The 12044-nt window shown below is 40.4% G+C and overlaps 2 protein-coding genes across 4 annotated transcripts in view; both read left to right on the top strand.

Moving 5' to 3' along the window:
- LOC120426537 (cytohesin-1-like) overlaps positions 1 to 8013 on the top strand; it is a 74900-nt gene extending 66887 nt beyond the window's left edge. For 2 of the 3 annotated variants that reach the window (XM_039591304.2, XM_039591303.2), the window contains exons 10-11: positions 2049 to 2298; positions 7742 to 8013. In XM_039591304.2, the coding sequence (XP_039447238.1) occupies positions 2049 to 2298; positions 7742 to 7881 (390 nt within the window). In that variant the 3' untranslated portion in view covers positions 7882 to 8013. Of the gene's footprint in view, positions 1 to 2048; positions 2722 to 7741 lie in introns of those variants that run through there. The other variant, XM_039591305.2, reaches the window with a different exon arrangement.
- Positions 8014 to 10224: 2211 nt separating this feature from the next.
- On the top strand, positions 10225 to 11460 carry LOC120426545 (uncharacterized). Its single transcript, XM_039591315.2, has 2 exons — positions 10225 to 10607; positions 10670 to 11460. The coding sequence occupies exons 1-2, from the start codon at positions 10251 to 10253 to the stop codon at positions 11342 to 11344; spliced, it is 1032 nt and encodes a 343-aa protein (XP_039447249.1). The 5' UTR covers positions 10225 to 10250; the 3' UTR covers positions 11345 to 11460.
- Positions 11461 to 12044: the final 584 nt, after the last annotated feature.

The raw sequence follows: 12044 nt of genomic DNA, 5'->3' as shown, positions 1-12044 counted from the left end.
GAGGCAGTCGTGTCTGTGGTGGACCACTTGGCGGCCACATCCGGCAACGCAAGAGATGCAAAGGAAGCGGGGATTACATGAGTTTACGGAGCCGGATGGATGATCCCAGAATTTGGTGAGAGCGTTCTAGTGTTGTCCCTATTATGGAGCAGCCGTGGCTGACTGGTTACGGATTTCGCTTTGTAAGCGAATGGTCCCATCTGCTCCCAACGAGAAAATTTAGGAAATATGAATTTTTGAAACTCTAATCATGAACGAAAAATCAAAGTCGCTCGAACCGGGGTTCGATCCCCCGTCCTTTGGATTGGTAGAATTAGGAATACTATTACTACAAACTATATACACGCTGGGCCTTTGTCCATTTGACAAGGGCTCGGAAGTTCTAAATAACATTTGAATCCGATTGATGCAAACGTTCTTTAGGGCGGGGCTTGTCGATTCAAGCTGAGGTACCTCGCGCATGGCTAGCCTGCGTAGAAATGGGTCACCGAAGCTCGACAGAGCTAACACCGTCCAAATGCCTATGCGAGTTATTTGCATGTATACAAAATCTAAAATACATGGAAACAACTCAATTTGTAAGAAGCGACCGCGTGGTCCCGTTTGGTTGGTCGCACACACACACACACACACTTCATACAGCTTTTACTCTTCTTTCCTTCAACATACACTTATTCTTTCAGTATCGAACTGTATGTAGTTTGCTTTCCTTTATTGTCTATTGTTTTAATCTACGCCCTTTTCTTCAAACAAGTAAGGTTTGAGTCCTTACTCAATATATTGAATGATCAAAGTCACACACAACGTTATTGTACTTTTGGTAAACTTTTTAATAACATGCTTAGGTTCAAAACATTGTAACAAAACACCGCGACAGAAGAAATAGCAACAGATAAACACGACTCAACACTAGGAAAGATTTCAGGAGAAAACAATACACAGTAAAATAACAATTAGTTTTTGAATTCAAACTAAAAATTAAACAGTTTTTTGCTTTACTGAAAATTGATAGGCACACTATAAATGGTTAGGCGCTTATACTTACATCAAACCCTACGTAATGTACCACCCCCGGCCGAGTTAAAATGCGTAACCGGAAAAGAAGGTGTGCATGCCTGGCACGAACACTCAAAGCGTGTTCTAGCGTGCTGCTCGTACTGACTCAGAGCAAGGGTAAGATGTAGGTGTAAGGGCAGTGCGTGTTCGTCGGGAACCTGGTGCATAAGATCGGTCAAGGCCCGTTCTTACACTGAAAATTGCGAATTGCGAATTGCGAATTGAACAGGTACTTCATTCGGGCACGAGTCGCCTCTGATCGATAAGAAACTGTTAAAATTTGATCACCCCGAATGTTCCGGATACAGGTTCCCATGAGCTCATTCCTAAGAACCGCTCAAAATGGTCAAGAGACACTTCAAACTTCATGGAATTCGCGAGACTTTACAACTCTTGTCAAGTATCCTCGCTGAGTTCTTGTCAGAATATGGTCAACCCGGATGTTCCGGATACCGGTTCTCATTTCTTAGAATCACTCAAAAAGGTCAAGCGACACTTCAAACTCCGTGGAACTAGCCACATATTCACTTCACAACTCTTGTCAAGTTTCTGTCAAAATATGGTCACACCGGATGTTCCGGATACCGGGCCTCATGGGGCCATTCCTCTGAATCATTCAAAATGGTTGAGCGACGTTTCAAACTTTGTTGAATTAGCTAGATTTTTACATTACATTTCTAGTTTCACCGATAAGATATGGTTAAAATTTTGTCATCCCGGAAGTTCCGGATACCGGTTCTCATGGGGACATTCCTGAGAATCACTCAAAATGACGAAGTGACACGTCAAACTTCGTGAAATCAGCCAAATATTTACTTTACAACTAATTTCTAGTATGGTCGAATAAATCCTGTCATATTTTGCATCTGGAAAGATCTATAAAATACCTGTGAAGTTATCCTTCATTGAGTCTAAAATTGCAAGCAAAAAAAAAGTGAACCTAAATAATAATTAAAATAAAATTTTCTTTTCCAAATTTTCGTCCCTCCCAGGTCCGCGAGGTGCAGGACCGCAGCAAGCAGTTCTGCTTCGAGCTGCACGCCAGCGGCGGCGCCGAAATCATCAAGGCCTGCAAGACGGACTCGGAGGGCAAGGTGGTCGAGGGTAAGCACACCGTGTACCGGATGTCCGCGGCCAGCGAGGAGGAGCAGCGCGAGTGGATCAAGTGTCTCAACCAGTCCATCAGCCACAATCCGTTCCACGACATTCTAGTGCAAAGGAAGAAGAAAGCCCTCGCGAAAAGTTAGTTAGCGCTGTCGTGTTTGAAAAATTAGATTAACCTTTAGTTTTTCAAAAGCTCTCCGGGCAAACACACACACACACACATATGAACGCATACTAAAAGCTACTTGATACTACTCTCTAACTTTGTGTGTGCGAAATGCTGAATCTCAGAAAAAAAACAAACAATTGCGTGTGTGTTACTATTCTCCTCTTTGCCCCATTTTCCCGCGTTGAATGTGAGTGTGCGATTTGTGCTAATAACCGAAGAGAGAGGGAGAGCGCGGATCTTTTTGGCATTCTCCAGCAAAACATTCAAAGTCAACGGACGATGTGAAAAAAATAATCGAGAAACAAAAAAAAACAATGCTGAAAATGTCTGAAAAATCAAAACTAAAACTAATTTTCTACATACATATTATACACGCATCCCCCTTCATATCATACTCTTAGACATCATTATTGATTAACGGATTCCGCATCTCTGTATTTTGTAAACACACTTGTACACATTATCGTTTATTATTTGTTAATTTATGTACACATGTTTTTGCGCTCCATCGTTTAAGTAATTTGAAGCTTTGTATCATAAGGACGAAAAATAGAAGCAGGTTGTCTCCTCTTTTAGTGAAAACATTAAAGAGGGATCAAAACAAACAAGTTTAGGTTAAGTTTAGTTGAAATGCTAGCGTTAGAAGAGTTGTTTTTTTTTTTACAATTTGTTGTACAGGGTTTTACGATATTTTTTTTTTGTGTAGGATGAATCTGCTCGCGGTTGCATTTTTTTTTGTTTCTGGGATCTCAGGATTAGTCGGCACTGCAATCATTTGCATTGAAAGCCAATGTTAAAATTCTTAGGGGAACAGCATCTTAACCAGCGTGCCTCTAATGTTGCCATATCAGCACTTTGACATTCAATTACAGCTCATTAAAAGCGTTTTCAACTGAAATCGAGTGATAAATAGCTCAATAAGAAGTGAGCAAGCAAGTTTCTATCAAAAGTTTTGCAAAATAAGTTGTTTAAATAGTGAAAATCAGCAAATTGGATGGAGTTAGGAGCGAGTGCTTATCCTGCCAAACATACGAGAATTTCCCCTACTTACTCAAAAATATTTGATTTTCTTTAATTTTTTTCTATTTCAATTATAAAATTTCTAGTATCTGCTCATTAAAATGAACAGATACTAATTAGGGTATTTTTTACCAGGGTAATTTTGACAAATTAAAAGCTTTCAAACATTAGGTTTCTAAAATTTTATAATAGAAAAAAAACTCATATTCGTAAAGCCTGATCTACAATGGCAAATCGCAGAATGTTGCGTCTATCACTTTTGTCCCTGTTTACTTTATTACTTCGATGTCGAGGGTCGATACTCGACTGACATCTGGATCAACTTTACGATTGTTTTCGCAAGAGTTTGCGTATGTTTGATTGTAGATGGGGCTTAACAGCGGCCAGGCCTACGGTGTAATGTTTACCGCTGAGATAATTCGTGCAATAAAGTTTGAACAAGCGATTCCGTTCCGTTTCTAAAGAAAATACAGTTTAACAAAAGCCAATATTTTTTTGTTGATGGGAAACATTGTTCGCAAACTACATCTTATGGGCTCTTCGAGGTTTTGGTGACTGTCAAACGTTCTAGACATTTACAGTGGTGCCAGAGGGCTGGTGTGATGTTATTGGAACGACTGACAGCTGTCAAAAGCTTGAAACCACGTGTGTGTGTGTGTGTGTGTGGTCCAATCCAATACCCGCTGGCCGGCAGCGAAATTATGGGAAAGTATAGTTTGTATCAGACTTGGGTTGAGCTGATACAGCTTATCTCAGTCCCGGGTATTAGGTGGTGACAGCCCTCGCGCTGCTTCCAATGACCCATTTCAGAATGGCAGAGATCCTAGCGGCCCAATTCCGAGGTCATTGGGCATTGTCTGGCCCCGCCTAAACATAGTACAAGAACCAGACGGGTCCTCGACCTATCTTTAAACTTCCAATCCCATCAGGCAAAACAGGGATCAGCGCGTATTTAATGATTGTTGAAAAGTAGGCAAAATGTGAAAATTTCAGTTTGGATAGATCTCACCAAGTTTCTGATTTCTGGTAGTCCTAAGCACCCGGGAGTTGTCCCATATTTAGGCCGCTTGAGCGCTGCTTGATGACACTTCCGAAAATATTCCTTGGCAAACTGCTTTTATTTCTTTCGCACTATTTGATTTTTTAACTAGTTGAATACCACCCTTAGAACGAGCTAGCCCACATCACACTAATACTACTGCAAGAGCGAAGCCGCCGCGATGAACTGTCAAACCCTTGACCAAGCGGCGTAGAAAACAAAAATCGCGAAAAAACTCTCCAAATTCCGAAAAATGCAGGAACTCTTCACTTTTCACATGAAATCTACACATTGTATAATCTTTTCACTACTTTTCACGCGATTTACTATAAAAACTACCGACTAAACAATTCAAATTCCGCGGACCGCACACCGCCAGCCTCTGCTCTCGATGGCAGGGCTGCCAACCAGAGGTGCATCGGCACGGCACGGGTGCTGCTCTTGTTCTTCTAAGACTTAAAAACACCGTGTTTTTAATCAAAGCACGCGCACGGGCACTGTGTCAGAACTTTGGCTGTATGTGCATATGTCAATATTTTTTCTGGTTTCAATTTTGTGCAGTGAAAAAATGTGGAAAATGAGGCTTAATTAAACCGTACAGTGAAAAATTCATCAGACATCCGTGTGTGGAACAAATATAAAATATCCGGAATAGCTGCCAAGTGAGCTAAGTTAAGAAATTCGGATGTTTGAGGACCATTTTTATGGAAACCCGTTTTCTGCATAGTCTTTGGCCTTTTGAACCTGTGCTGTGGGATTTCCATATTAGGAAACAACCAATCGTGCGCTTTACTAGCAAATCTATCCATTTCATTGTTGTTTAAGGTGAGTTTTAATTTAATATTTAATTGTTTGTTGAAGATCTCAGATTGAGCTTCAGCGCTACACCAGTTCGTGAATAGAACTGGCCTAGCTCAAAATATAAGTAGAGATTAGTAGAAAAAAAAAAAACTTGTACAATTTTTTAAAGAGCCGCTAAGAGTTCGGCACGCGTTCTCGTAAGGTGGTAAAAACACCATGTTCTGTGCCTCCTAGATGTGCATATAAGAACGGGAAGTTCAAGTACAGTTCGTTCAAATGCATGTCTGCTGCCAACCTTGTTCTGTCAAAAAGCTTGAAACCACGTGTTCTGAAAATGGGTCCTAAAATTAAGCTTAAATTAGTAACATTATTGTTCAAAACGATAAAGCTTTTTTTTCTGAGTACAATGACCCGTTGTACGACCGCAAAGGGTTTGAAATTGATTTTTAATTCAATTTTTAAAATTTAACGTCGCGGCCCTTCTTGACAGAAAAGGTTCTACTTGACAGTTCGTTCCAAGGGGACCAAAATTGATCTATCGAAAAAATGTTGTCTTGTAAATTTATTTTTTTTTTGCGTTAAAATGAATAAAAGTGATCAGAAGTGGTTTTCAAACGCGTTTTGACAGTTTTGACAGTTGAGTGCTTTTAATTTTGAATACGTTCGAATTAGCGGCCATTCAATGTAGCGAAATTAACAAATCCATTCTGTACATATTGTTTTAAAACAATTTAAATTGCTATTTAGTCAGTGGCCGCATTCCAGGAACCACTCAGCTATTTTTACTATTTTTTGTGTGCGATTGGAATCGCTCTGTCCATTACACGATGGCTTGCTACTAAATGATTGATTATACCCAGAAGTAGTAGTCCGGTAGGAAATCAATTATTAGTTCAGCTGGAAAGTTTAATCTCTTCCCACTACCAGCAGGGTTGGGCGGAGCGAGTCGAAACTAGCAGGAAGCTCGGCCAACTGGGATTCGCAGCACACAAAAATCCCACCAATCCCAGTAGCCAAACACTGACGTGTAACGTCAATCCACTGATGCGCGATGCACAATTCTCCTCCTCCCAACGCGCCATTTAATTGAAAATACTAATTAACCGGGTGTGTAACGAATTAATCCCCTCCCCCGCCCCCCTCAACTCATTCCATTACTCGGAATCAATGCAATTTGTGCAAAATTGATTTTCGCCCTGTCTGCGTGCGTGCGCGTGTCAGACGCAGATCAGACAGGGAATTTAATTTGCAACCCCCACGCGGCGTGCAAGCAGGCCATGCGTTACGGTTCGCTGCGTTTGCGAAATTCCCAGCGTGGTGATGGGGTTGCGGTCAGTGCTGACTAGATTACGGAATTCCAGGGGAGAAAAAAATGTGACCGCGTGGCGATTAGGTTCGATTAGTCCCAAAGTTAGAACAAGTGACAACAAGTTAGAGAAGCCTGTTTGTTTGCACACACCACGCGTAAATCTGTGATATTATGATATAGGTTACATGAATGTGCCGACTTTGCTGCGATCATCGTGCACACGCGGTGATTCTGGTGAACTCAGGATTCATTGATTTGTATTGTAATTGCGAGGTGGTTCATCTTATCATAAACGTTTTATCAACTCATCAAAATATAGAGAAAAAAACTCAATAATCAAACTTGCTAGTAACTATTTATCTTTGTACCAAACTGTGTAAAAAAAGTAAATGTCCCAATGAAAAAATATGCCTCCCAAACGAAAAAACCAGAGTTGCTTCCGAATATTTATTTTCGCAGCAAGCAAGAGAGGAAAGAGAGAGTTTAGCTGCAAGGTCTTCTCCCAACGGCAACGAAACGAGCAAATTGATACGGGATTTTAGTTAGCGAAGCTGGTTAGGACACGGAACACAAAAACGCGTTTGTGAGGCCATCATTTTTGTTGATTGTTTGATAAGTTGAAGTAGAACCGAACGGGGTTGGTTTTTTAATATCTTGGCTGGTGGCGCGGTTTCGGGGCCGCCAGCATTTTTAGTGGAACACAAGCTGCATAAAGACTCCTTTTATCCCGATGAGAGGATTTTTAGATAAAACTGTACGACGAGTGAAATGGGCGAGGAAAAGGAAAACAATTAGCTAAAGTGTATGTTACGATAATATTAATATACTACCTAGTGGGACATGATTAAAATAGAAGATTAAAAAACATTTTTTACCAAAACAAAACAAAAAAAAAACCTCATCTGCATTTGTGTTTTTAGCTTTTAGTCCTGATCACGTAGCGAGATAGAAATCGAGAACATTTGCCTTGTGATTCGTGTGCGCCCCTTCTTTCTCTCTCTCTTTCTCCCTTCCTCCTTTCAGCTTTATCGTTTCTGACTAAAAGTGAGTAGTGAATGCATTCTCAGAGTTAATCTAGAGTTAAGCTTGCCCCACCCACCCTAACTCGAAGCGGTCAGTAACTAATGCACTCCCAGAAATCGCTGTCGTGTCGTCATCATCAGTCTCGTGCTTGATTGGCCAAGAGTTGGACTCCGCGGGACGTGGTCACCGAATTTATCGGCGTAATTTGCCTATCTTGCAGGAATATTAATACTAATCTTCAACTGGGTCACCTGTTTTGCCTTTGCCGGCCCCGTCGGATTGGGGACACTGGATGGCGATGAAGAGGACGGTTGCTGCGACCGGTTGAGCTTGAGCGAGTACCCGATGTCCACGGTGTGACGGGTGGGCGAGGGGAGTGAACGCGACTGTGGTTCTCAATCCATTTGATTCCATTTACGTAGGTAATACACACATCCTCGGAAGCAGCTGGATTCTGCTTGAGGTGGTTGGATTAAGCCAAAGAATTAAATAAATAAAAAAAACATTGTAACAAAAGTATGTTTAATTTTAAATTGATGACCTTCTACATTTTTGTTGTTCTCATCGACGGTTTTGATCCGTTTCTTGGCTAGTGCCTTCCATATAAGCGCCTTCGATTTTTTTTCGTAAACCTTTGATCAGCGAGGGTTAGAGTCGAGACGGCTAAAAGAAAGGGCGTGCCAATGTGGGTAAGGGAATAATGTGTGATCGTAGACGGTATTGTTTTAATTCGCATCATGTTGAGTCAACTGTTGTGGGTGTACCCGAACCATCACTGAGCAGGGTTTCTCTTCTTCCAGTTTTAGCTACCATCTATCTTCTGTTTTTATTTTGTTTCGCTGATTTTCTAACACGACTTCTGTTTATTGTTCACCATGTGATTTTCTTTTTATTTTTTTTTAAATTTTGTTGAAGACTCGTTAAACCGGTTCCGTGTGCATGACGAAAGTCGTTTTTCAAAAAGTTTATTGAAAAAAAAAATGATTAAAATATTTCTGTGTTTTTCATATTAAAAATTGTCAGTTTTTAATTTTTGTATTTTTTTTAAAGCAACTGGGCTAGAATCTTATTAGCACGTCGTGACTGGGTTCCCGCATAATCAAAAACCATCGGGGGAATAGTCCAAACTATATTACTACTAAAAGAGATGTAGTTACCACATACTTAACCATTATCATATAGTTACGGCACTATACAAAACCATAACGAAACTGATCGTCAAATGATGACGTTTTTATTGAAGTAAATCTAATGATTCTAACTATTTTTGAACTATTTGGGGTACAATAACCTTACACTAAACAGTTCGGATTGTTTAGACAACGTGACTCAACGAAAAAATGTACAAGTCCAAATAGTTTAAACAATTTATCAACTTTATTGAGAACAATATAGCAAAATTCCACAGATTTTAGATTTTTATAGTCAGAACCTGTAAGAACTAAAAACCTACTATAAATGCTATAGTAGAACACAATTGATGGCGGCCACATTTTTTTCGATAAGTTTGTATAATCCAAATAATTTGTCAACTTACATGAAGTAAAATTACTATACACCATACTATTTTGAATTAAAAATTTCTATAAGTCCAAATAGTTCAAACAATATTTCAACAGTATGGAGTACAATTACAGTTTGTTATATAATCCAACTATATGTTAAACGATTGGTACAAAAATTTCAACTTTTATCAAGTAAATTGATCACAGTCGATTCCTCTGGATGATAGAGAACCTTCAACACCCCCACTTCTCCTCAGATTATCAGAAAACTCCCCAAAAGAAGAAAAATGTTACGAGGGCTCATGAAATTGACTTTCACTATTCCAGAAAAAGTTGGCATGCTGTTCTTACCATACACCAAAAATATGTGTACTACATGGTGGACTATTACTGTTCACTATAAAATGAGTCAATTGTTTGGACTACTTGGACTTATCGAAAAATACTTGCCCCCGAGCTTGCTCCCTTCTAACACAACATGTCACCAAAACCACTGAAAAACCACCAACAGATATAGATCAATCGGATAAGGCGGCAGCAGTTCGGCAGCAACGTAAATAACATCACATATAATGGCGGTAAACATTCACCAACTATCGATAGAACTTAAAAATCAAATTTGATTATATCCGAAGTAGTTATCACAACAATTGTAGGGTTCATTTTTGCGGTCTTTTTTAAAGTGTCGGCAAAGTAGTGTCGGTAAAGTAGTTTTTCAGAAACTATATAGGGAATAGTCAATTTTTTGGGCAATGACTATTTGACGTAAAATCCAAGTTTATAAAAATATTTACATATGTATGAAAACCTCATATAGTTTTCTGCCTAACAACTAATTTCTCATATAGTAAAATCGACCAAAACTATTTTGGGAATGGAATTAATGGTTTGATATATCGTACATATATAGTTGGGTTACAATTTAATGAATAGTAGAGACCATTTGATAAATAGTTGAGTAACTATTTGTCATAAAGTAGTTATATAGTTCTTGACTATGCGGGTTGCGAATGCAAAGTCTCAATGTCTGCAATTGCCAAATCATATGTCTGCAAAACGCCCAAATCTGTATATCTGGCAACCCTATTATTTTTAATTTATATCGATTGATCGATCGACAAAAATATCGATGTGTTCAAAAAAGTTCACATTTTTCAAAAGTCAGCCATCTTTCAGTGTCGGAAGTCGGAACGGAAGAAGCCCCAAAAACCAAGGCAAATCGCGATGGACAAGGATCAGAAATCATCGCTGCTTCCGATGAAGCTGTGGGAGCGCATTTTTCGCCGTTTGACTCCTCTTAAGTTGCTGCGGGCTCGTGCAGTTTTTTGTTTGCTCCGTAATGTTATTACCAGCGACGAAGTGTATGGCAGCGCGATCAAGATTGTTCAGGCCCAGCAAAACACCCTGGAAAGTCTGGAACTCTGCAATGGTCATTTCCGGGAAGCGCTCTGTGGGATGGAAAAGTTGCGCCTCAAATGGTTGTCATGCTTCATTGATTTCAAGTCGGATCAGCATTGGGACATATTCTGTCGCAAACAACAGCAACTAGAAAAATTGCTGATTATGGTGAAGGACTACTCGGTAAAAACTTGTTTGTTTTTCAAATTATTTTTAATTTCTAATTGTAATATCTCTTTCGATAGACGATCTGCGATGTCGCCCAAAAACTGCCCAACCAGAAGAAGCTGCCGTTGGACATTTTTAGCGGTTCGATCGCGAAGGCCGATTTCCTAAACGAAATGCCGAACCTGGAGAAAATCGACATCAACGGTCACCTTAACGGATTGGACTTTCGTTCGGCGGCTAGTCCCAAGTTGACGCTGTTCCACATGGTAAATGCAACGGCCAAAAAGCTGGTTCAGTACCTGCAAAAATCTCCCAATCTCAGCGTGCTCAACATACACGAGTGCGTCCTAATCGGTGATTCTGAACATCCGGCAAGGTTCCAAAACCTCAAAGAGCTGGTCTTGTCCAAGTGCAAGCTACCCCCGAACGTGCTGATGGCCCTGTGTTGCCAGAATCCCCAGCTGGAGCAACTCCAAATCCGTTTCTTGTCAACCCTCACCGATGAGAGGTTTCTGAAGATCTGCAAAGAGCTGCCACGCCTGCGGTTCTTGGCCCTGGTTAGCTGTGATCTGCTCACCGTTGGGGACTACATCATCCAGCACTGTGGCTCGCTAGAGATGCTGAAAATCAGCGGCTTTACCCTGTCTGAGGGGGCACTCGCGGAGCTGCGCGAAAGACACGTGCGCATGAAGCGCTGGTTCTGGCCGTACCCGTTCGATCCCGTTGGTGGATTTGCTCAAGCAGAGCGTTGAATTTGAATTGATCTTATGTTTTTATTCTAAAGTTGAACTTGCTTAGCACTAAAAATTATCTTTGAAATAAAATTGACGTACCTTTTCTAAACAAAAATAAAATTAAGCGCTGAATTTCTGACAGTCATCATAGAGTTATCTAAGCCCGCTCTCACGCACACTAGCACACCATTTGTTTTGCTGGCTGGTACAAAATTTAACCTCAATATTTTTCGTGTACGTACACGCAATACATGCGCACGTAGATAACCGAGTAGATAACTCTATCGAGAAATTAAAAGTGAGAGTGTGTGCGTGCAACATGGAGTTAAAATTTGCAAAGTGCTATGTTAATCTTCACAGAAAGTTTAACTCCATGTTGCACACACTCTCACTTTTAATTTCTCAATAGTCTGCCTGACATCGACCATTGAACAAAGTTCCCCGTAGATTGTCGGATTGACAGATCGTGCGAAATCGCAGTTCGTCCTTTCTTTCAGTTTAATTTTTCTTCAACATGGCGTTCGTATTCGAAGAATTTCAACAAGGAATCATCAGTGTAAGAACGGGCCTTGAGAGTTGTACTCGGCTCGGTGTGACTGTTCCATCCCCAACATAGCGCATCGCAGTAGGCTTCGATTGAGTGGTTGGAAAAGATTCAGTTTGGTTGGGTCCTTAAAAACTCCCCAAAGTTTGGGAACGATTGGTTTATTCTTCACTT

The sequence above is a fragment of the Culex pipiens genome, chromosome 2 (assembly GCF_016801865.2).
Source record: "Culex pipiens pallens isolate TS chromosome 2, TS_CPP_V2, whole genome shotgun sequence".
Lineage (NCBI taxonomy): Eukaryota > Metazoa > Arthropoda > Insecta > Diptera > Culicidae > Culex > Culex pipiens.
The sequence above is the reverse complement of the archived record's forward strand: the minus strand, read 5'-3'. Positions and strand labels throughout refer to the sequence as shown.